Genomic DNA, 25,898 nt, shown 5'->3' on the forward strand with positions numbered 1-25,898 from the left:
ACCATCCAAGCATTCCTGACAGATGGCTGTCAAGCCTCCGCTTCAAGACCTCCAAAGAAGGAGACTCCACCACACTCCTTGGCAGCAAATCCCACTGTCCAACAGCTCTTACTGTCAGGAAGTTCTTCCTGATGTTTAGGTGGAATCTTCTTTCTTGGAGTTTGAATCCATTGCCCCGTGTCCGCTTCTCCCGAGCAGCAGAAAACAACCATTCTCCCTCCTCTAGATGACATCCTTTGATATATTTGAACATGGCTATCATATCACCCCTTAAGCTTCTCTTCTCCAGGCTAAACATACCCAGCTCCCTAAGCCGTTCCTCACAAGGCATCGTTTCCAGGCCTTGGACCATTTTGGTTGCCCTCCTCTGGACACCTTCCAGCTTCTCCGTATCCTTCTTGAACTGGGGTGCCCAGAACTGGACACAGTCTTCCAGGTGAGGTCTGACCAGAGCGGAATACAGTGGTACTATTACTTCCCTCGATCTAGATGCTATACTCCTATTGACGCAGCCCAGAATTGCATTGGCTTTTTTAGCTGCTGCACCACGCTGTTGACTCACGTCAAGTCTGTGGTCTACCAAGACTCCTCGATCCTTTTCACATGTTCTGCTCTCAAGCCAGGTGTCGCCCATCCTGTATTTGTGCCTTTCATTTTTTTTTGCCCAAGTGTAGTACTCTGCAAGGGCCTGGCTCAGATGTTACCTTTCCGGAGGTGCTACTGGAAGGATTTTTTTTATTTTTTATTTTGTTTTGCAGCGTGGGGGACGGGGAGGGTGTGCGTCGTCGGCGTAAAGGCCCCTTTCCCCAAGCTAGCTCTTCTTCTTCTTCTTCTTCTTCTTCTTCTTCTTCTTCTTCTTCTTCTTCTTCTTCTTCTTCTTCTTCTTCTTCTTCTTCTTTGCCACGACACCCCCCCCCCCCAGCGGAGCGCAGGAATGCGCCCCGGTCGTGTGAAAGAAGCCGGCGCAGGTGGCTTCTCTGCCGCCTCCCCCAGCCGCCGCTGCTGCCGTCGCCGTTCCCAAAAGCGCAGCTGCCTTGGAAACGCGCCCTGCTGGAAAGGGAGCGCTCTCCCTCTCCCCCCCCCCCGTTTCCCAAAGAGGAAACTTTGCCCGAGATCCTACCTCCTCCTGCCCTAGTCCCTGAGAAGAGGGGAAGGTGGGGGAGAGAGGGAGAGGTTTTGCAGCCGCCAAGAGCGACTCCCACCAAGCCGGGAGTCGGAGGAGGCGCGGCGGCGGCGGCGGGGTCTCTTGGCACAGAACGCGCCTTCGCCTCCCCATTTCCTCGGGAGCGAGGAGGAAGGAAGGAAGGCTCTGGAGTCGGCTGCCTCTGCCCACGGATAAAAAAAACGCCTCGGCCAAAGCGCCCTGCGGGTCTACTAAGCCCGAGCTACTATTAAAAGCTGGAATCGGCTGAAAAAGGAGGGAGGCACGTGTTCAGATGTTAGCTTTCCGGAGGTCCTTGGAGTGCGCCCTATCTCTGTGCGACCCGGAGGTCTGCGCAGCAGATGACTGGGTGGTTCGAATCATGCTTTCCTCGCCCTGCCCAGTCCAAACAAAATAATTTTATTTTTTTTAAAATCCTTCCAGTAGCACCTTGTTCAGTCGTGTCCGACTCTTCTTGACCCCATGGACCAAAGCAAACAAGATGAATTTTAACAGGGGAAAATGTAAAGTACTACATTTGGGCAAAAAAAATAAAAAAATGAAAGGCACAAATACAGGATGGGGGACACCTGGCTTGAGAGCAGTACATGTGAAAAGGATCGAGGAGTCTTGGTAGACCATCAACTTGACATGAGTCGACAGTGTGATGCAGCGGCTAAAAAAGCCAATGCAATTCTGGGCTGCATCAAGAGGAGTATAGCATCTAGATCGAGGGAAGTAATAGTACCACTGTATTCCGCTCTGGTCAGACCTCACCTGGAATACTGTGTCCAGTTCTGGAATTTGCTGCCAAGGAGTGTGGTGGAGTCTCCTTCTTTGGAGGTCTTGAAGCGGAGGCTTGACAGCCATCCGTCAGGAATGCTTTGATGGTGTTTCCTGCTTGGCAGGGGGTTGGACTGGATGGCCCTTGGGGTCTCTTCCAACTCTAGGATTCTATGATTCTTCCTCAACTTTCCAAATAACTGGCATTGAACACGCTGGGTCTTTGGCTCCTAGGTTCACCGGCCAGGGGAAGATTTGCTAGTTTCAAAGGGGAATGTTACTCTGCTAAATGGTGGAATTTGTGGACACAAGTTGGAATAGGATATACCGGTAATCAAACAATATACCCTCTCCTGCATCCCTGAACATTCCCACGAAGGGTTATGGGCCCAGCACCCTTCTCTGCGTAAGTTTCAAAGGGGAGTGTTACTCTGCTAAATTGTGGGACTTGTGAACAAAAGTTGGAACAGGATATAATCGAACAATATCTCCTCTCCTGCATCCCTGAGCATTCCCACACCTGGTCGGATTTTATCTGATGCCTTTCCCCTTCTTCTCCTCCCTCCCTGCAGCTGTGCGCGCCGACCGCATGAGGGGCGGCCGGAACAAGTTTGGCCCCATGTACAAGCGCGACCGGGCCATGAAGCAGCAGAAGAAGGCCTTGATCCGCGCCAACAGCTTCAAACTGGAGACGCCGCCCGCCATCGTGTCCCCGGCGCAGGCCGAGTATGGCGGTCTGTCGGCCTCGCTCCACGGCCTGAGCCACCACCACCACCACCAGCCCGGCGTGGCGAAGGGAGTGGCGCCGCCCGGGATCAGCGGCGGGATCAGCAGCTCGGCCGCCATGACGCCCGTCGACTACGAGCGCGGCTCCTACGGGGCCCTGGCCGTCCCGGTGCCCTCGGCTCCCGGCCCACTCCCCGGCGGATACCACTATCCGGCATTCACCAGCCGGGCCATCAAGTCCGAGTTCCCGGACCCGTACGCCACCCATCCCAACGAGGCGGCGCCGGCCTACCCCTACCCGGAGGTCTACGCCGGAGGGAGCTCGCCGGCCCCGGGGGCTGACATGCCCGACGTGATCCTCAAGCTGCTTCAGCAGGAGCCCGACGAGGCGCAGGTCAAGGGCCGCATCCTGGCCTGCCTGCAGGAGGAGCAGAGCAAGGGCCGGCACGACAAGCTCAGCGCCTTCGGCCTCATGTGCAAGATGGCGGATCAGACCCTCTTCGCCATTGTGGAGTGGGCGCGAGGCTGCGTCTTCTTCAAGGAGCTGGAGGTGAGTGGGGGGCAGGGCAATAATAATAATAATAATAATAATAATAATAATAATAATAAATTTATACTCCAACAGAATATTAAAATGCAATAGTCTATTAAGCAATAGTCTATTAAGACTATTGAGGCTTTCAAGGTCAGCACCAACACTTTGAATATTATTATTATTATTATTATTAAATATCCTGCCCATCTGGCTGGGTTTCCCCAGCCACTCTGGGAAGCTTCCAACAGAATATTAAAATGCAATAGTCTATTAAGCAATAGTGTATTAAGCCGTTTAGGGCTTCCAAGGTCAGCACCAACACTATTATTATTATTATTATTATTATTATTATTATTAATAATAATAATAAATATCCTGTCCATCTGGCTAGGTTTCCCCAGCCACTCTGGGCAGCTTCCAACAGAATATTAAAATGCAATAGTCTATTAAGCCGTTTAGGGTTTTCAAGGTCAGCACCAACACTTATTATTATTATTATTATTATTATTATTATTATTATTATTTATAAATATCCCGCCCATCTGGCTGGGTTTCCCCAGCCACTCTGGGCGTCTTCCAACAGAACATTAAAATGCAACCAGGCTGCCTTCGGATGTCTTCTAAAAGCCGGGTAGTTGTTTTCCTCTTGGACATCTGGTGGGAGGGCGCCACCACCGAGAAGGCCCTGTGCCCGTTCCCTGTCGCTTGGCTTCCGGCAGCCAGGCAAGCGCCAGAAGGCTCTTGGATCCGGGCCTCCGCGTCCAACGGAACATGAAAAACAGAAGGGAACTTCTGTTTTTGCGACGGCCGCTTCGAAACCGGCTAGGGCCAGTGGTGGCGAACCTTTTAGAGACAGAGTGCCTGCCTCCCTCTCTCTCCCTCCCTCCTCTCCCTCATCCCGCCTCCTTCAATCGCGGCCGCCCTTACTGCCGGGTGGGCTGAGCTGCCCGCCTGCACGCCCAGCTGATCTGAGGCTCGGCCATGGTAACGTCTGCCGCTTTGTTATTCCCCCTCCCCCGAAGATCCGGGGCAGAGATGGGTTCGGGGGCGGAGAGGTGCGTGTGTGTGCACGGTGCAAGCTTGCAAGGGTGAGGGAGGGACGGAGGGGAGACGGAGGGGACATCCTCCATGTGCCAAATTGGCCCCACATCTTTTGCACCGAAGGGGCACCCGTGCTCCCCACCCGCCGCCGCCTCCTCCTCCTCCTCCTCCTCTTCTTTCTTGCTCCCACTCGGGAGACTTCGGAGCAATGAGGTGGGTGCTGGAAGGAGGCCGGGAGGAGGGTGCGTAGCCGGATAGGAATAATTTATTATAGGAATAATTTATTCTTGGCCAAGTACATTTCCCAACATACTTGGAATTTGTTTCGGCTACATTGCAATGTAAACATACAGACGCTGTTCCTCTCACAATACAAAGAAGCAAAGAGACCCCACCCATATTTTACCTCCCCTTAAGCTATACAACTACGAATTTAACAATTTAATGGCACAGGGGAAAAAACTATTCTTGTGCCTGGCCGATTTTGTATATGAAGTCCTGTAGCGACGTCCCGATGGAAGTCAATCAAGCAGATGATGACCGGGATGCTAAGGATCTGCTACAATTCTCTCTGCTTCCTTCCTAACTCGGGTAGCATAAATTGTCTCTACTGAAGGCAAGCTAACACCAATTGCCCTTTCTGCAATTCTTACAGCTCGTCGGAGCCTTTCCTTGCCTCTCTTGGAGGCTGTACCGTACCGAGCTGTTATAGAATTACAGAGAACAGGTTCAACGACGCCTCTGTAGAATCGGATAGTGAGGCACCCTAGTTTGTGCAACTAGATACACATGCACGCACCGTGCCAGAAAGGGAGGGGAAAATTGCAAAAGCATCCAGATCTCTCTACAGCAGTGCTGTCAAGTATCCCGTTTCCCCCGGGATTCTCCCTTATTTCAAGCAGTTTCCCGCTGCTCTCCCTTATTTTTTTATTTCCCTTAAATTTCCCGTTTTTAATGGAAGCAGCTCCTCCCCTGCTGGCCAGGGACTGGGGGGGAAGACCTCGCCTACTTGGAGAGAAAAGCCTCGGCCCTCAAAGCAAGTGGGAGCCGTTTCCCGCGCTTACAGGGGGGTGTATTCCTCCCCCTGCATCAGCCCCTATCCGTTGCCGCCGAGCCCCTCAGCCGGCCAATAGGGTTAGCCGGCGGGCGGATCCTGGCTGCCTTTGAGCAGCTGCTGCTTCCTGTCCTGTTTTGATGGGATCGGACGAGAAGACGATGGGGCTCCGTCGCGCGGAGCACATGGCCGCCCTCCTCTTTGCTCCGCTCCGAACCCGAGCCCGCTTGGAGTTGACATTGCTGCCCCGCCCACTTCCGCTTCTGGCTCCGCCCACCACTGACATGTGACCGTCCCCGGGATAGGGGAGACTGCTGATCCCTTATTTTCAAATCCGAAACTTGACAGCTATGCTCTACAGGTGCATGCGGAATTACACGAACCCCTATATGTGGGCCATTCCGTGAAAAATGAGCCTGATAACAATGCTAGATGAGCGCTGGACTTTGGTGAGGAAGATTCCAAACGTGCAGTCTAACCATTTTTTTTAAAAGCTAAAGACAAAAGAAGTTTATTTGATGGACCTTCTTTTCAAAAGTCCACCCACGTAGTGTTCAAGTTAAACGTTTTCTGATGATTGTCCCACCCGTGACAGCATTTTTCCCTTAATTTTGTATCATTAAATTTCTTAAACTTAATTCCTGATTGCATAGCCGTAACCAATGAACATTGATTTAAACAGATATAATGAGTTTATCATTGAGTCACCTCCCATAAATCAAACTTATCTCAAGCCCCACGTCCTTTTCTTGTCCCACCCGTGACAACCCTTTTAACATTTAATAAAATTGTCAAAAAATATCCATAAAAATAACAAAACATTAGTAAAATGTTCAGCATCTTATTAAGAACATAGCTTAAATTTTGGCTGTTAATTTTTATGTATATTTACATTGTTACACATGTGTGAATACCAAAAAACATGGTCAAAGTGTCCCACCCGTGGACTAGGTGCCGATTTTACACAGGCTTTTATCCCCGGGGACGAATTTGAAGCGAACGGTATTCCTTGCCCAAGGTGTTTGGGGATCTCAAGGAGAAGCTACGTTCGCCATTTCCTACCAAGAAGGCCACCCAGCAGCGAGCTCGACGACTGAGCGGGGATCCGAACCAGGCACCCTGTCAGTCTCAATATCCTCTTTAATATCGATGCTTCATCTTTTATTGGTGGGTTCTTTTCAAATCGAGACCTGCACTTTTAATTGAATTTTCAAATTTGCATTTTAAATGGATCGTTTTAATGTTTTTTTTTGCTGTGATTTGAATTGATGTTAGCGGCTGGGAAGGGCGGGGTATAAATAAATTTTTTTATTAAAGGCAGCCCTTTTTAGGGAAGTTTTTAATGTTTGATATTTTTGTATTTGATTTCTGTTGGAAGCCGCCCAGAGTGGCTGGGGAAATCCAGCCAGATGGGCGGGGTACAAATAATAATAATAATAATAATAATAATAATAATAATAATAATAATAATAATAATAATTTATTTATTTATTATTATGATTATTATTATTATTATTATTTATTATGATTATTATGAATATTATGATTATTATTATTATTATTATGATTATTATGATTATTATGATTATTATTATTATTAATTAATTAATTATTATTATTTATTATCATTATTATTATTATTATTATTATTAATTATTATTATTATTAATTATACTGCACCACGCCCGCCTTTCTCGCTGCCCCGCCCACTTTCGCTTCTGGCTCCGCCCACCACCGCCATGCGACCAATCCCTTCTTTCCCTATCCGAAATTGACAGCTGTGAAACCCAATGGTTTGTCAGAAAGCGCCAATGCCGGGGGGGGGGATCATGAGGGAGAGTCGTTGAGGGGTTTTTTTTTGGGGGGGGGAACTTATGTATAATGCACTTTTATGTATATAATATTTTCAAAAATAAATAGTTGCCTTTCAGCACTTCTCGACCGTCTTCTCGTCCACGGTGCCGGGCTGGTGTGCGGCTGGAAGGGAGGGACGGAGTGTCCCTTCCGCCAGGCGGCCGCTCCTTCCCCGGCTTGCCTACCGGCTGTCGAGGCGGAGGAGAAGGGGCGACGGGGACGAATGGCGGAGAGAGAAAAAGAAAAAAAAAAAAGGGAAGCGGGTGGGAAGGAAGGAAGGAAGGAAGGGGAAAGAGGAGGAGGCCGTGAGGGAAAAGCGCGCGCGTTAAACCTCCCTGACAGGATAGCGAGCCTCCCCCCGGCGGGGCACTCTGATTGGCTGCGGCGGGAGGAAAGGCGAGACTCTATTGGAGGAGGGGGAAACGGCTCTCTGAGGTAAGGCGCGTTCCGATTGCACCGCTCGTTTCCAACAGCCCGCCCCCTGGGGTTCGGTCGCGTTTTGATTGGTCAGGGCGGGGCGATGGCGCGCGTGCGCCCACAGCGAGGGCTGCGCGTGCCCACTTAGGCGCGCGTGCTGTAGGTTCGCCGCCACTGCGCGGCTTGCTGGCAGGTGCGGCGAGTGCGCATGCGTTGTTCTCTCTGAGCCGGAGAGCCGCTTCTCTCGGAGCGCGTGCAGCGAGTGCGCATGCGTTGTTCTCTCTGAGCCGGAGAGCCGCTTCTCTCGGAGCGCGTGCAGCGAGTGCGCATGCGTTGTTCTCTCTGAGCAAAAATGGTCTTAGGTTATTTCACATTTTCTTACAAAGGAATAACGACAAGTAGGAACAATTAAAAAAACTTTCATTTGCAGGTGAAACTCGAAAAATCAGAACATCATGGGAAATTTCATTGATGTCGGCAATGGTTGTCATTAGCGACTGGAGTTGAATAGATCTGCCTGATCTCGTTGAGGTTCCTGCATGGCAGGGGGTTGGGCTGGATGACCCCTGGGGGTCCCTCCCAACTGGACAATTCCTTGATTCTATGAAGCACACACTGGGCCAGTTACTCACTCTCTCTCTTCTCTCTCTCTCTCTCCCTCTCCCTATCCCTCTCCCTATCCCTATCCCTGTCTCTATCTATCTATCTCTATCTCTATCTCTATCTCTATTTCCCTAACCTAGGAGAGTTTTCAAGCGGATGCCGGATGGCCATCTGTCCCTCCCAACTGGACAATTCCTTGATTCTATGAAGCACACACTGGGTCAGTTTCTTTCTCTCTCTCTCTCTCTCTCTCCATCTCTCTCTCTCTATCTCCCTATCTCTCTCTCTCTCTCTCTCTCTTTCTTTCTTTCTCCCTCTCTCCCTCCCTCTCTCTCTCCCTCCCTCCCTAACTTAGGAGAGTTTAAAAGTGGATGCTGGATGGCCGTCTGTCCTGTATGATCTAGTTGAGATTCCTGCATTGCAGGGGGTTGGGCTGGATGACCCCTGGGGGTCCCTCCCAACTCTACCATTCCTTGATTCTATGAAGCACACATTGGGCCAGTTTCTCTCTCTCTCTCTCTGTCCCTAACCTACGAGAGTGTTCAAGCCTAACTGTGGGGATTAATTGGAGAATAAATGCTTGGTGGGCAGGAGCAGGGACCGAGCGACGGCAGCTCGCCCCGTCATCGCGGGGATTCGAACCCCCGACCTTCCAATCGGCCAGCCCCAGGCTCGGTGGTTTAACCACTAATACCCCCCCCTAGCCCTGCAAATGCCCTGCTTGCGGTCTTCCCAGGGGCATCTGTCGGCCATTGCCTGCAAGTCCCATATCCTCTGGGAATGGACGGGAAGGCGAATCTCGTTCTGGGACAAACGTCGTTTCCCAACCCTTGCTAATCTGACTTTACTGAGACGTAGACACCACAATTTCCGCCTTCGGAGACACAACCCTGCCTCTTCCCCAGAAACGGGGGCTGGAACATGTTGGGGGTTGGTGGTGGAATCGTTCGGCGGGATCCCTGATCTGGACTTTGTGCCGAGATGAAATCTCCCCAGCGCAGGAATGCGCTTCGCAACGGACGTCAATGCTAGCCACAAGGAGACAAACAATGCAGAATAACAAAGAAAGATATGGCAAACAAGAAGTGCGAATCGGTCCTTTACGTAGTTCAACAAACTTCCCTATCTCTGATCCCATGCATGGAAGGGAGAGCTGGACCATCGAGAAGGCTGATGGCCGAAGAATGGATGCTTTTGAATTATGGCGCTGGAGGAGACTCTCGAGAGTCCCATGGACTGCAAGAAGCTTGAACTAAATGGACCTTAAACCTATGGTTTTCCCAGTAGTGATGTATGGAACTGAGAGCTGGACCATCAAGAAGGTTGATCACCGAAGAACGGGTGCTATTGAATTCTGGCGCTGGAGGAGACTCTCGAGAGTCCCATGGACTGCGAGGAGATCCAACCGATCCATTCTGAAGGAAATCGGCCCTGAGGGCTCACTGGAAGGACAGATTCTGAAGCTGAGGCTCCAAGGCTTTGGCCACCTCATGTGAAGAGAAGACTCCCTGATGTTGGGAAAGATGGAGGGCGCAAGGAGAAGGGGACGACAGAGGACAAGATGGTTGAAATCGGCCTTGAGTGCTCACTGGAAAGACAGATCCTGAAGCTGAGGCTCCCAAACTTTGGCCACCTCGTGAGAAGAGAAGACTCCCTGATGTTGGGAAAGATGGAGGGCGCAAGGAGAAGGGGACGACAGAGGACGAGGTGGCCCAAGTCTTGGAGCCTCAGCTTCAGGATCTGTCCTTCCAGTGAGCCCTCGGGGCTGATTTCCTTCAGAATGGATCGGTTGGATCACTCAAATGAAACATGTCCACATGTCCCTCTGAGACGAATGCGGTCACCGCAGGAAGGCGGGGGTGGGGGGGTGGGGCTGGCGCGGAGAGTTGTGGAGGGCACAATTATTCGGTGAAGATTGGATGTGTCCCCTCGACAATTGGGAAGGGACAAACCCGGCCCAGGAGATGACAATCAAGGCTTTCGCAAACTGAAGGTGTTAATAAGAGGTTGACAAGCTTCAGGTGTCACCGCGGCGGACCGGTCCCCTTCCCCCAGCCGCCCCCAAGACCATCAGGAAAACAAGATGTTGTTTAATTGCCTGCCTGGATGTCAGGCTGGCAATGTTCTCCTCCTCCTCCTCAGTTTCGACAACTGGGTGTGCAGGACGTTGAACCCTAAGAAGAAATAGAAATTGCTAGTTTTGCTCCCTGCACAGCGTTCCCTACAGATGTTCTCGGACTACAACGCCCATCCCTGCCGACCTCTAGCCACGTGAAAGGTAAATCCTAGAATCCTAGAGTCGGAAGAGACCCCGAGGGCCATCCAGTCCAGCCCCCTGCCAAGCAGGAAACACCATCCAAGCATTCCTGACGGACGGCTGTCAAGCCTCCGCTTCAAGACCTCCAAAGAAGGAGACTCCGCCACACTCCTGGGCAGCAAATCCCAGCTCTTACTCACAGGAAGTTCTTCCAAATGTTCCGGTGGAATCTTCTTTCTTGGAGTTTGAATCCATTGCCCCGTGTCCGCTTCTCCGGAGCAGCAGAAAACAACCTTTCTCCCTCCTCCATATGACATCCTTTGATATATTTGAACATGGCTATCCTGTCGCCCCTTAAGCTTCTCTTCTCCAGGCTAAACATACCCAGTTCCCTAAGCCGTTCCTCATCAGGCATCGTTTCCAGGCCTTGGACCATTTTGGTTGCCCTCCTCTGGACACGTTCCAGCTTGTCCGTATCCGTTTTGAACTGGGGTGCCCAGAACTGGACACAGTCTTCCAGCTAAGGTCTGACCATAGAGGAATACAGTGGTACTATTACTTCCCTTGATCTAGATGCTATACTCCTATTAATGCAGCCCAGAATTGCCTTGGCTTTTTTAGCTGCTGCATCACACTGTCGACTCATGTCAAGTTGATGGTCTACCAAGACTCCTCGATCCTTTTCCCATCTCCTGCTCTCAAGCCAGGTGTCCCCCATCCTGTATTTGTGCCTTTCCTGTTTTTTTTTGCCCTAGTGTAGTACTTGACATTTCTCCCCGTTCAAATTCATCTTGTTTGCTTTTGGCCCAGTTCTCTAATCTGTGAAGGTCATTTTGAAGTGTGATCCTGTCCTCTGGGGGTATTAGCCACCCCTCCCCATTTGGTGCCATCTGCAAACTTGATCAGGATGCCCTCAAGCCCATCATCCAAGTCATTGATCAAGATGTTGAATAAGACTGGGCCCAAGACCCTGTGGCACCCCACCGGTCACTTCTTTCCAGGATGAAGAGGAGCCATCGATGAGCACCCTTTGGGTTCGGTCAGCCAGCCAGTTACAAATCCACTGAATGGACGCCTTTTTGCCCAAGTGTAATACATTTCCCCCTGTTCAAATCCACCTTGTTTGCCGCCCGCCTCCTGTCCCCCCAAAAGCCGTCCTTCTGTCTTGTCGGGATTCAACCTCAACCCGTCAGCCGCCACCCGTCCTCCGCGACCGTGCCAGTGTGTCAGGATCCTCCGCCCTCCCAAACATCCCTCTCGCTCCCAGGGGTTAATTGGCCTCTTGACACCGGTTCCCGGGGCAATATCCTTCCCCTCTCGCCCTCGCCACCCCCCCCCCTCGCTCCCAGGGCGGCCAGATTGGAACCGGACTCAACCTCCCAGATATATCGTTTCGTTTAAGGGCCAGTAATTCTGTCAGTCCGGCTCTTGACAAACGAGAGCTTGGCCTGCCAATCTGCCGGAGAGAGTAATGTCCCGATGTTCCTGACCTGTCAGTCGACGGAGAGTTACGGGCCCGGCTGGCCTTCGGGAGGCGAGACTAATAGCCGGCCAGTCCAGGGGAGATTTGGGCAGAGGCGGCTTCTTGTTTATGGAAGGAGGTGTGGGGCGAGCCGGTGGGGGGGAGAGGTCAGAACTGAGACCCATAAATACCCTCTCTTAAGTGAGCCGAGATGAGATGTGTCAAGGCTGGAAGGAAGATTTGCGGGGATGGAGCGTCTGGGCCGGAGAGGTGGAATAGATTGCTCCCGGGTTCGTCCAGGATTTGGGCGGCTCTGTCCTCCTCCGGTGACAACCTATAATTTAATAAATTATCTCGAGATGGGTTTCTCCCGGTGATGGGAGGCTTGCTGGGGAGAGAAGTGACTAGTGGGGTGCCACAAGGTTCTGTCTTGGGCCCAGTCTTATTCAACATCTTCATCAATGACTTGGATGATGGGCTTGAGGGCATCCTGGTGAAGTTTGCAGGTGACACCAAATTGGGAGGGGTGGCTAATACCCCCAGAGGACAGGATCACGCTTCAAAATGACCTTCACGGATTAGAGAACTGGGCCAGAGCAAACAAGATGAATTTGAACATGGGAAAATGTATTACACTTGGGCAAAAAAATGAAAGGCACAAATACAGGATGGGGGACACCTGGCTTGAGAGCAGGACATGGGAAAAGGATCGAGGAGTCTTGGTAGACCACAAACTTGACATGAGTCAACAGTGTGATGCAGCGGCTAAAATAGCCAATGCAATTCTGGGCTGCATAAATAGGAGTATAGCGTCTAGATCAAGCGAAGTAATAGTACCACTGTATTCCGCTCTGGTCAGACCTCACCTGGAAGACTGTGTCCAGTTCTGGGCACCCCAGTTCAAGAAGGATACGGACAAGCTGGAACGTGTCCAGAGGAGGGCAACCAAAATGGTCCAAGGCCTGGAAACGATGCCGTATGAGCTTAGGGAGCTGGGTATGTTTAGCCTGGAGAAGAGAAGGTTAAGGGGCGAGAGGATAGCCATGTTCAAATATATCAAAGGATGTCATCTAGAGGAGGGAGAAAGGTTGTCTTCTGCTGCTCCAGAGAAGCGGACACGGGGCAATGGATTCAAACTACAAGAAAGGAGATTCCACCGAAACATTAGGAAGAACTTCCTGTGAGTAAGAGCTGGGATTTGCTGCCAAGGAGTGTGGCGGAGTCTCCTTCTTTGGAGGTCTTGAAGCGGAGGCTTGACAGCCGTCCGTCAGGAATGCTTGGATGGGGTTTCCTGCTTGGCAGGGGGTTGGACTGGATGGCCCTTGGGGTCTCTTCCAACTCTAGGATTCTAGGATTTTTGTCGCACCCTCGTTACGCAAAGCCAGACCTGGAAACAATTCGCACCTCAAAATAGCGACTTGGGACCGGCGCTCTTTGCGTCGGAGAGCCGCGCGCCAAAGGTCACCGGTCAGAGGGACACGGGGCTTGTAGGTGTTTCTCTCGGCCCCCCCCACCCTAATTCCTCTTGGGAAGCTTTGACGGCGGAAAAGACACTTTCTGTAACTACCGAGGAATTAATTGTCAGCTTCGAGCCAGTCCTGCTGTTGTGAAGGTTTCCGAAGACAATTAAAAAACCCTTCTCCTTTCCCTGCTCATGTGCGCACGCACACACATGCACACACATGAATTATACCTCTTTTGGGGTGCTGTCGATTATTTTTTGTGGGTCAGAGGTGTGGAGAAACCCTCACCTTTCCTAACCGACTCTTTGGTGAACCGAGGTTACCATAAAACAGAGGACTACATTAGCCAAATTCGGAGGGGTGGCTGATACCCCAGAGGACAGGATCACACTTCAAAATGAAGATTAGAGAACTGGGCCAGAGCAAACAAGATGAATTTTAACAGGGAGAAATGCAAAGTACTACACTTGGGCAAAAAAAAAGGAAAGGCACAAATACAGGATGGGTGACACCTGGCTTGAGAGCAGGACATGGGAAAAAGATCGAGGAGTCTTGGTAGACCACAAACTTGACATGAGTCAACAGTGTGATGCAGCGGCTAAAAAAGCCAACGCAATTCTGGGCTGCATCAATAGGAGTATAGCGTCTAGATCAAGGGAAGTAATAGTACCACTGTATTCCGCTCTGGTCAGACCTCACCTGGAAGACTGTGTCCAGTTCTGGGCACCCCAGTTCAAGAAGGATACGGACAAGCTGGAACGTGTCCAGAAGAGGGCAACCAAAATGGTCCAAGGCCTGGAAACGATGACTTATGAGGAACGGCTTAGGGAGCTGGGTATGTTTAGCCTGGAGAAGAGAAGGTTAAGGGAGGATATGATAGCCATGTTCAAATATATCAAAGGATGTCATATAGAGGAGGGAGAAAGGTTGTTTTCTGCTGCTCCGGAGAAGCGGACATGGGGCAATGGATTCAAACTCCAAGAAAGAAGATTCCACCGAAACATTAGAAAGAACTTCCTGGCAGTAAAAGCTGGATATGCTGCCAAGGAGTGTCGCGGAGTCTCCTTCTTTGGAGGTCTTGAAGCGGAGGCTTGACAGCTGTCCGTCAGGAATGCTTGGATGGTGTTTCCTGCTTGGCAGGGGGTTGGATTGGATGGCCCTTGGGGTCTCTTCCAACTCTAGGATTCTATGATTCTATGATTCTGTCTCTTATATTCATCTCCAGTAGCTAATGAAACAATTGCTTCCATCAATGGACTTTCCCCAGATATTCTAATTTTTCGAGTTTCACCTGTATTCATCTCCAGTAGCTAATGAAAACAATTGCTTCCATCAATGGACTTTCCCCAGATATTCTAATTTTTCGAGTTTTGCCTGTATTCATCTCCAGTAGCTAATGAAAACAATTGCTTCCATCAATGGACTTTCCCCAGATATTCTGATTTTTCGAGTTCCACCTGTATTCCAACCTGCTTTTACAAGTCCCAGAAATTAGCAGATTTCTCGCCCCCCCTTTTAAACACACGCACACACAGCGGATAGCTTGCTCAGGTTCGGTAAAACCTCTGTAATAAATGCCCCGGTGTTTCCCCCGTTAATCCGTCTCGGAATAAAACAGTACGCCGTCGTCTACAAAAGATCGCGAGAAATCATCTGTTCGCAACTGGACGGCAGACTTAAACTTGGCGAAAGTCACATTTCCTCGGGAGACTGCTCCGTAAGGGGAAACCGTTCCTTTGGGGTCTCTCGGTGCTGCTCCTTCCTTCAGAGCGTGGTCCGAAAGAGAGAAAGATGGAGTCTCGCCCCTGTGGTTTTGTCTTACCTGCCCAGGTGAGACCACACCCATCTCTGGTTACACAGAGGAAGTCTATCCCAGCCTAGGGGAAACTGCGAGATCCGATTGGCAGGCCTAGATTTCCCTTTCTATGTCCGCTCTAGCCATGTTGTGTTGTAAGATTATTATTATTATTATTATTATTATTATTATTAATGATTCTCCTTGAAGGTTCCCCCAAACCTCTACAAAGCAGCTGTGGATTTAGCAACGCCCATCTGCATCCTTCCTGGTTGTGAAGGTGCGGAAACTCCCGTCTTAGCACCGGGCAGCTTTGCCCAAAAGCCGGTTCTTTCCACCCCTGCATTCCTTCGCGCCGGAGGAGGACGCACTCTGTATCCAGCGCCAAATGTATCCACAACGGGAGACACTGGCCTTTTGTGCGTCCAAACAACGGGGCGCTTTTTCCTTCCCTGGTGGGATGCGGACGGCGAGACACTTTTGCCGAGATTGCCTGGCCCGGGAAAGGGACTCTCAGATAAGAGTGGCAGCCAGGTGCCATTGTGCTCTTGTTGGGGGGGGGGCTGGTTTTCGTTTGCCTTGCTGAGCTGGCCCCCCAAACTGCCCCTGGAGCTTGAGGAAAAGGGAGGGAGGCTGGAAGAATCCATTGCGCTTCCTCCCTCCCTCCTTCCAAGGAGCTCAAATCTTCCTCTCTCTCTCCCTCCCTCTCTCTCTCTCTGAGACTCCAATCTTCATGTCCTTCTCTCTCTCTTTGAGACTCCTTCGGGAAGTGATAAAGCGGGATATCAAATCCAAACTCCTCCTCCTCCTCCTCCTCTTCTTCTTCTTCTTCTTCTTCTTCTTCTTCTTCTTCTTCTTCTTCTTCTCTCTCTCTCTCTCTCTTTCGACAATATTCAGGTGAAACTCGAAAAATTAGAATATCGTGGAAAGGTTCGTTTCTTTCAGTAAGGGCAAAGGGACCCCTGACCGTTAGGTCCAGCCGCGGACGACTCTGGGGATGCGGCGCTCATCTCGCTTTACCGGCCGAGGGAGCCGGCGTACGGCTTCCGGGTCATGTGGCCTTCCTTCCTTCCTTCCTTCATTTCCTCCTTAGTTTCCTTCCTTCCTTCCTTCCTTCCTTCCTTCCTTCCTTCCTTCCTTCCTTCCTTTCCTCCTTAGTTCTTTTCCTTCCTTCCTTCCTTCCTTCCTTTCCTCCTTAGTTCTTTTTCTTCCTTCCTTCCTTCGTTCTCTTCCTTCCTTCCTTCCTTTCCTCCTTAGTTCCCTTCCTTCCTTCCTTCCTTCCTTCCTTCCTTCCTTCCTTTCCTCCTTAGTTCTTTTTCTTCCTTCCTTCCTTCCTTAGTTCTCTTCCTTCCTTCCTTAGTTCTTTTCCTTCCTTCCTTCCTTCCTTCCTTCCTTCCTCCCTCCCTCCCTCCCTCCCTCGCTCCCTCCCTTCTCCTGCCTTCTTTTTCCCATTCTCATCTTCTCGCGTTTCCTTTGTCCATTCCAACTATTGTAATTCTAACGACGTAGCTGTCCCGAAATGGTCTGTAATTCAAGATACAGTACCTTTCTACATACGCAATCCTTCTTTGCCTAACTGTAAAGGTAAACGTCAAGGGACCCCTGACCGTTAGGTCCAGCCGTGTCCGACTCTGGGGTTGCGGCGCTCATCTCGCTTTACTGGCCGAGGGAGCCGGCGTACAGCTTCTGGGTCACGTGACCGGCATGACTGAGCCGCTTCTGGCGAACCAGATCGGCGGATGAAAACGGTCAGGGCTCCCTTTACGAATAGGAATAATTTTATTGGCCAAGTACCAACATACTTGGAATTTTGCTTCGGCTACATTGCAATGTCAACCCTATTCCACTCACAACGCAGTAACACAGCAAAGGAACCCCACCCATAAGTGGCCTCCCCTTCTGCTATGCAACTACGAATTTAACAATTCAATGGCACAAGGGGGGGAACTGTTCCTGCGCCGAGCCGTTTTTTGTATATAAAGCCCTCTAGCCACGTCCCGATGGAAGTAAGTCAAACAGATGATGACCGGGATGCTAAGGATCTGCGACAATTCCTTCCGCTCTCTTCCTAACTCTTCCATAAAAAATGATCAAATATCCTTTCAAGAAAAGCGTGGAGACTTTCCTCTTAGGAATGGTAGACAGTGAATTCCAGGCAAAAGATAGACATATAATCTTGTATGCCACGGTCTCGGCAAGGCTACTGATAGAAAAGAACTGGAAGTCACAAAGAGTACCAGAAAAAGGGGATTGGCAGCTAAAAATGTTGACATACTATAATCTGGCATTAAAATATGAGGAAATAAAAGGAATAAGTGAATGAGAGAGAGAGAATAATTGGAAATTATTTAAGGATTATTTTAAATTATACGTCGGAAAAGCCGATCTCTTGGCAGAATGGTAAAGGCCCAAACAATTGAGATGAAAGGGAATACGAATAGATATAAGGATTAAGGAACGATATAAACGCAGTGATAGGTAGGCTGAGAAGTAACGGGAGGGGGAGGGAGGGAAATTAGCGGGGGTGGGAGGGAAGGGAAGAGGAGGTAATTGAAATGCATATTGTATGTATTGGTTATGTAAATTTCTTTTGGTTATGATTACGTCTTTTACATTGTAATGTTTGGAAATAAATAAATATTATTTTAATAAAAAAAAATGACCGGGATGCTAAGGATCTGCGACAATTCCCTCCTCTCTTTTCCTAACTCGGGTAGCATAGAGTGTCTCTATTGGAGGCAAGCTAGCACCGATGACCCAATTTGCCTTTGAATCCTCTTTGGAGGAAGATTTTCAGCTGTTTTCTTCTCCTCCTCTTCCTCCTCCCAGGTGGGTGACCAGATGAAGCTGCTGCAGAACTGCTGGAGTGAGCTGCTGGTCTTTGACCACATTTTCCGCCAAGTGCATTATGGGAAGGAGCACAGCATCTTGCTGGTGACGGGCCAGGAGGTAAGAGCGCTAGGGTACGCGGGTTCAACAGTGGCCCTTTGCAGAGACGCCGCAGCAAAATGTTGCAGCGCGAAGTGCCACTGTTGCTCAGGATTCTGGCCATTTCCCCCCCCCTTTGCTCACGCCGACCCCCCTTGTCTAATCTCCCCCACCCACAAAAGTTGGCCAGCCTTTTTTTGCCCACTGAGCACCTGGTTTTTTTTTGGGGGGGGGCGCTCCCTCTACAGGTGAAACAGGTGAAACTTGAAAAAAAATTCGAGCCAGTGTGGTGTAGTGGTTAAGAGCGGCGGACTGGTAATCCGGTGAACCGGGTTCGATTCCCCACTCTTCTGGGTGACCTTGGGCTAGTCCCGCTTCTCTGAAGTCTTCCAGCCCCACAGAATTGGGGGGAGGAAGGGAAAAGGAGTATGTGAGCCGCTCGGAGACTCCTTTGGGGGGCCCGATCCAGCAGGGTATCAAATCCAAACCCTCCTCCACAGCTGACCGCTCAAATGTCTTCTGGATGGAGGTCACAGCCCTGACAAGACGGTACTTTTTTGGGGGGGGTCCTGACCTCTGCCCACCCACCCCTTTCTTCCAGGTGGACATGTCGACCATTGCCATGCAGGCGGGATCCATCCTGAACAACTTGGTGCTGAGAGCCCATGAGCTGGTCCTACGCTTGCATTCGCTCCAGGTGGACAGGCAAGAATTCGTTTGCTTGAAGTTCCTCATCCTCTTCAGTCTCGGTAAGTGCGGAGGGGCCGGGACGGGGCAGATAGGGACCTGGGAAGAGGAATCCTAGAATCCTAGAGTTGGAAGAGACCCCAAGGGCCATCCAGTCCAACCCCCTGCCAAGCAGGAAACTCCATCAAAGCATTCCTGATGGACGGCTGTCAAGCCTCCGCTTCAAGACCTCCAAAGAAGGAGACTCCACCACACTCCTGGGCAGCAAATCCCACCGCCGAACAGCTCTCGCTCTCAGGAAGTTCTTCCTAATGTTGAGGTGGAATCTTCTTTCTTGGAGTTTGAATCCATTGCCCCGTGTCCGCTTCTCCGGAGCAGCAGAAAACAACCTTTCTCCCTCCTCTAGATGACATCCTTTGATATATTTGAACATGGCTATCCTATCGCCCCTTAAGCTTCTCTTCTCCAGGCTAAACATACCCAGCTCCCTAAGCCGTTCCTCCTAAGGCATCGTTTCCAGGCCTTGGACCATTTTGGTTGCCCTCCTCTGGACACGTTCCAGCTTGTCCGTATCCTTCTTGAACTGGGGTGCCCAGAACTGGACACAGTCTTCCAGGTGAGGTCTGACCAGAGCGGAATATAGTGGTACTATTACTTCCCTTGATCTAGATGCTATACTCCTATTGATGCAGCCCAGAATTGCATTGGCTTTTTTAGCCGCTGCATCACACTGTTGACTCATGTCAAGTTTGTGGTCTACCAAGACTCCTAGATCCCTTTCCCATGTACTGCTCTCAAGCCAGGTGTCACCCATCCTGTATTTGTGCCTTTCATTTTTTTTGCCCAAGTGTAGTACTTTGCATTTCTCCCTGTTAAAATCCATCTTGTTTGCTCTGGCCCAGTTCTCTAATCTGTTAAGGTCATTTTGAAGTGTGATCCTGTCCTCTGGGGTATTAGCCACCCCTCCCCATTTGGTGTCATGTGCAAACTTGATCAGGATGCCCTCAAGCCCTCCTCCCTTTCTGCCATCTTGGTTGTGTCCTCAGCGTATCTGAGGTTGTTGGTATTTCTTCTGGCGATCTGAATTCCGGCTTGGGATTCATCCAGCCCAGCCCGTCGCATGATGAATTCTGCATATTGATGGTCCAGCTCTCACTTCCATGCATCACTACTGAGAAAACCATAGCTTTAACTAAACGGACCTTTGTCGGCAAGGTGACGTCTCTGCTTTGGAAGGTGCTGTCTAGGTTTGTCCGAGCTTTTCTCCCGAGAAGCGGGTGTCTTTTAATTTCGTGATCTTGGAGCCCGAGGAAGGGCAGTCAAATCTCTCCCTGCCTCCATCTCCCTGCGTGTATTGTGTCAAGGTCAGAAGAATTTCTCTGGGTCACGGCCAGGCCGGCAATCTCCCGCAATCTCCAACGGCCGACCGCATCCGAGGCCGTCCCTGAATTCCTCTGGATGCAAACACAGATGGACTGACCACCCGTCACCCCACTCGGATCTCGACAACACCCTCAAGGAGACCTCCGGCACCCATGTTTTGGAAAGGCCTGTCTGGCAATATTCCAGATTAACCAGCTGGTGGAAGCCACAAGAGGTTTGGGGGGCCGTTCCTTATCGAGTCTCTCCTCCTCAGTTTGTATTGTATAATTTGACGTACTGTGGTTTGCTCTTATTTTCCTGGTTCTGCTTTAGAAATCACTTATTGTAACTGTTGAGTTGAGTGCTCACTGGAAGGGCAAATCCTGAAGCTGAGGCTCCAGTACTTTGGCCGCCTCGTGAGAAGAGAAGACGGCCTGGAAAAGACCCTGATGTTGGGAAAGATGGAGGGCACAAGGAGAAGGGGAGGACAGAGGACGAGATGGCCACCTCATGAGAAGAGAAGACTCCCTGGGAAAGACCCTGATGTTGGGAAAGATGGAGGGCACAAGGAGAAGGGGACGACAGAGGACGAGATGGTTGAAATCAGCCCTGAGTGCTCACTGGAAGGACAGATCCTGAAGCTGAGGCTCCAAGACTTTGGCCACCTCATGAGAAGAGAAGACTCCCTGATGTTGGGGAAGATGGAGGGCACAAGGAGAAGGCGACGACAGAGGACGAGATGGTTGGACGGTGTCCTCGAACATGAGCCTGACCAAACTGTGGGAGGCAGGGGAAGACAGGAGGGCCTGCCGTGCTCTGGTCCATGAGAAGAGAAGACTCCCTGGAGAAGACCCTGATGTTGGGAAAGATGGAGGGCACAAGGAGAAGAGGATGACAGAGGATGAGATGGCCACCTCATGTGAAGAGAAGACTCCCTGGAGAAGACCCTGATGTTGGGAAAGATGGAGGGCACAAGGAGAAGGGGACGACAGAGGACGAAATGGTTGGACGGTGTTCTCGAAGCTACCAACATGAGCCTGACCAAACTGCGGGAGGAAGCGAAAGACAGGAGGGCCTGGCATGCTCTGGTCCATGGGGTCAAGAAGAGTTGGACACTACTCAACAGCAACAGCTGGAAACAGCAGGGGAGGAGAGGGCACTCTCCGGTCCTTGGTCCCTGCTTGCGGCTACCTCATATGGGGCATCTCACTGGTCACTGCGAGAACAGGACACATCCTGCCTCATGCCTCTTTGGATGTCCCCCTGACCTGGGCCTTGTGGTTATCACCACCTGAGGAGCCGAATCCCTCCTTCCATTTCTGAGCCTCCGCCGCAACAATCCGGCACGCGCCATTCTGGAATCTCTCTCCACCATCTGCATATAACATTGTCGTGATTTTCGTTTTCAGGAGAGAGAGAGAGGTTGCTGAAACCACCCTCCACACACAAACACACACACACACCCAACACACACACACACACACACTCTGAGGCGGTGCGACAATGGAGGGCTCGCCTCGATCGACTCACCTGGTTTGGAGGAGAAACCCCATTCACGCTTTTAATGGAATATTTGAATAATCTTTTCATTCCTGCGAGGCAGGGAAGAATGTCGGCCCCGAGGAACGCCGGCGCGATCTCTATAGAGAGCGCGCGCGGCTGCCAAGAGCTCCGTCCCGGCGCCACAATAGCCGCCCCACGCGCAAGGGAGCGCTTCTGCGGGGACGGTTTTTTTTTTTTTCTTCTATGCCCTCGAGTGCGCTTCGCATTCAGCGCCGCTTTTGTCCGCCCGGAGCTTCTGATAAATTGCAATCGCTTAAGGGAATGCGGGGACACAAAAGGCTGCCTCCCCGTCGAGTGGCTGGCTGCAGAATGGGAGTCAGGGAGCGCGCGTGGAAAGGCGAGGGGGGTCAATCCATTAAGCCGCTATTAAGCTCTCGTGGAGAACAAAGCCGACGCCGCGCCGACGCCGCTCATATAAATATTGCTCTTCGGAGCAGGCCCGAATTTTAATTAAAGCTCTTTTTACCTGCTCCTGAGAAGAAGAAGAAGAAGGGGGAAAAAAAATCTATTGAGACTCAAACGGCGCCCTTTCTCTCTCCCCACCCCCCACCCCCTCTCTGGCACGCCTGTGTTTGTGTGCGCAAACACACAGGTGCCAAGATCGGGAGGTTTGCGGCAGAATGGGCGCCACGATCAGCTGCGCCACGGGGCGCACACAAACGCACACAAGCCCAGGTTTCGTGTTGTTTTTTTGCGCACGGGGCGCGGGCGGAGCGCGACCCTTTGTTCCCGGTTCCCTTCGGCGAAGGGGGAAAGGCGGCGGACGTTTTAACGCAATGCGCAAAAAGGGGAAGGCGAGGCGTCGCGCGGAGGTGTGGGTGCCGCAAAGCCCAAGAGAACCGTAGAATCCTAGAGTTGGAAGAGACCCCAAGGGCCATCCAGTCCAACCCCCTGCCAAGCAGGAAACACCATCCAAGCATTCATATAATCCTAGAATCCTAGAGTTGGAAGAGACCCCAAGGGCCATCCAGTCCAACCCCCTGCCAAGCAGGAAACACCATCCAAGCATTCCTGACAGACCACTTCAAGACCTCCAAAGAAGGAGACTCCGCCACACTCCTCGGCAGCAAATCCCACCGTCCAACAGCTCTTACTGTCAGGAAGTTCTTTCTAATATTGAGTTCTTCCTAATGGGTGACACTTGGCTTGAGAGCAGTACATGTGAAAAGGATCCAGGAGTCTTGGTAGACCACAGACTTGAAATGAGTCAACAGTGTGATGCAGCGGCTAAAAAAGCCAATGCGATTCTGGGCTATGTCAATAGGAGTATAGCATCTAGATCAAGGGAAGTAATAGTACCACTGTATTCCGCTCTGGTCAGACCTCACCTGGAAGACTGTGTCCAGTTCTGGGCACCCCAGTTCAAGAAGGATACTGACAAGCTGGAACGTGTCCAGAGGAGGGCAACCAAAATGGTCCAAGGCCTGGAAACGATGCCTTAGGAGGAACGGCTTAGGGAGCTGGGTATGTTTAGCCTGGAGAAGAGAAGGTTAAGGGGTGATATGATAGCCATGTTCAAATATATCAAAGGATGTCATCTAGAGGAGGGAGAAAGGTTGTTTTCTGCTGCTCCAGAGAAGCGGACACGGGGCAACGGATTCAAACTCCAAGAAAGAAGATTCCACCTCAACATTAGGAAGAACTTCCTGACAGTAAGAGCTGGGATTTGCTGCCAAGGAGTGTGGTGGAGTCTCCTTCTTTGGAGGTCTTGAAGCGGAGGCTTGACAGCCGTCTGTCAGGAATGCTTGGATGGTGTTTCCTGCTTGGCAGGGGGTTGGACTGGATGGCCCTTGGGGTCTCTTCCAACTCTTGTGATTCTTTGATCCTATGAAAATATGGACTGAAGCTCAACATCCAAAAAACTAAGATCATGGCCACGTCCCATCACCTCCGAGCAAATAGAAGGGGAAGAAATGGAGGCAGGGAGAGATTTGACTTTCTTGGGCTCCATGGTCACTGCAGATGGGGACAGCAGCCACAGGTTGGATCTTCTCGCAGTCCATGGGACTCTCAAGAGTCTCCTCCAGCACCATAATTCAAAAGCATGAATTCTTCGGCGATCAGCCTTCTCGATGGTCCAGCTCTCACTTCCGTACATCACTCCTGGGAAAACCATCGCTTTAACTATACGGACCTTTGTCGGCAAGGTGATGCCTTTGCTTTTTACGATGCTGTCTAGGTTTGTCATTGCTTTCCTCCCGAGAAGCAGGCGTCTTTTAATTTCGCGTCTGCTGTCACCATCTGCGGTGATCATGGAACCCGAGAAAGCGAAATCTCTCCCTGCCTCCATTTCTTCCCCTTCTCTTTGCCAGGAGGCGATGGGACCAGTGGCCACGATCTGAGTCTTTTTGATACCATATTTTCCGCTCTCCTCTTTCGCCCTCATTCAAAGGTTCTTTAATTCCTCCTCACTTTCTGCCGTCAAGGTTGTGTCCTCAGCATATTCCTTCCGGCTATCTTAATTCCGCCAGCTTAAGAGGAGCACGCTTATCGCCGCACCTTCGCACCTGTTTCTCTCCTCCTCCCACCCCTTTCCTTTTGGATTAAGCTGCTTCAGGCGTCTTGGATCACGGTTTCCATGTCGGCTGAGCCTTACTGTCACCTGGGAAGGCCGGCCGGATTAATCCACAATCCCCCCAGCCGGTGTTTAGACACAGGAACACAACGGAGTGGCTTTGAAGCGAAGGTTTGTTTAGGGAACATCCGAACGGAGGAACAAGAGCCCCTTCTCAGATTCGGTTTATTTATCTCGCGTGAAGCTGCCTTTTCTAAACATCTGCAAAGCAGAAGGCTGCCCAAGGCCAGTCCCCGTTCATCCGGACAGATAATGAGAATATTAATCATAATTTATTCTGTGTACCCCCACCCATCTGGCCGGGTCTCCCCAGCCACTCTGGGCGGCTTCCACCAAATATTAAAATACATTTAAAATATCACAGTTCAAAAAATTCCCTAAACAGGGCCGCCTTCAGTGTACACCATCATTAATAATAATAATAATAATAATAATAATAATATATTTATTCCCCAGCCACTCTGGGCGGCTTCCAACACAATATTAAAACACAATAATTGATCAGACATTCCAGTATTTTTCTTGTTACCTTGAGCCCAAGGGTATATTCACTGTGCCCTGGGTGGGGTGGGAGTGTACATCATTAATAATAATAATAATAATAATAATAATAATAATAATAATAATATATTTATACCCCGCCCATCTGGCTGGCTTTCCCCAGCCACTCTGGGCGGCTTCCAACACAATATTAAAACACAATAATTGATCAGACATTCCAGTATTTTTCTTGTTACCTTGAGCCCAAGGGTATATTCACTGTGCCCTGGGTGGGGTGGGAGTGTACATCATCATCATCATTAATAATAATAATAATAATAATAATAATAATAATAATAATAAATACCCGCCCCCCGGGATTCCCCAGCCACTCTGGGCAGCTTCCAACAAAACATCCATCAAAAATTAAAAGGTTTTCCTAAACAGGGCTGCCTTCAGATGTCTTCCAAAAGCCTGTTAGTTGTTCTCTTGGACATCTGGTGGGAGGGAGTTCCATAGGGCGGGCGCCACCACCGAGAAGGCCCTCTGCCCGGTTCCCTGCAACTTGGCTTCTCGCAGCGAGGGAACCGCCAGAAGGGAGATGTATGTCGTCCCGATGAATGTGAAAATTTAACGGTGGACATTTCAACGCGCTCCCCCCCCCCTCTTATTTCCTCTCCCCCGCTGCAGATGTGAAATTCGTGGAGAACTCCAGCGTGGTCAAGGAGGCGCAGGAGAAAGCCAACGCCGCCCTGATGCAGTACACCGTCTGCAACTACCCGCACGCCACGGACAAGTTCCGCCAGCTTCTCATGCAGCTGGCCGACATCCGGTCGCTGAGCATGCAGGCGGAAGAATACCTGTATCACAAACACCTGAGCGGCGACGTGCCTTGCAACAACCTCCTGATTGAGATGCTCCACGCCAAGAGGACTTGAGAGCCCCAAAGAAGGCTTTCCCCCCCAATCCCCCCTTTTCGTCCGGGGAAGAGACTCGCGGCAACGGAGGGGCGAGGGTGGTGCCTGGTCCCGGGATTTGGGGTGTGTGTGTGTGCGTCGGGCGAGTGTCTCGTCGTCCCTTCCCCACAGGCCGCCTCTCCCCGTTCTGACTTTCGCACGCGCCCGCTTCCCCCAGTGCAAAACCCCGACCCTCGCCTGCGTTTCGGCCCGATT

General features: G+C 50.8%; 1 protein-coding gene across 1 annotated transcript in view; it reads left to right on the forward strand.

Moving 5' to 3' along the window:
• NR5A1 (nuclear receptor subfamily 5 group A member 1) overlaps positions 1–25,664 on the forward strand; it is a 34,286-nt gene extending 8,622 nt beyond the window's left edge. The window contains exons 4-7 of the mRNA XM_033137691.1: positions 2,497–3,200; positions 17,961–18,080; positions 18,661–18,808; positions 25,417–25,664. Of these exons, the coding sequence (XP_032993582.1) occupies positions 2,497–3,200; positions 17,961–18,080; positions 18,661–18,808; positions 25,417–25,664 (1,220 nt within the window). The remainder of the gene's footprint in view (positions 1–2,496; positions 3,201–17,960; positions 18,081–18,660; positions 18,809–25,416) is intronic.
• The last annotated feature ends 234 nt before the right edge of the window (positions 25,665–25,898 follow it).

Source organism: Lacerta agilis, chromosome Z (assembly GCF_009819535.1).
Source record: "Lacerta agilis isolate rLacAgi1 chromosome Z, rLacAgi1.pri, whole genome shotgun sequence".
NCBI lineage: Eukaryota > Metazoa > Chordata > Lepidosauria > Squamata > Lacertidae > Lacerta > Lacerta agilis.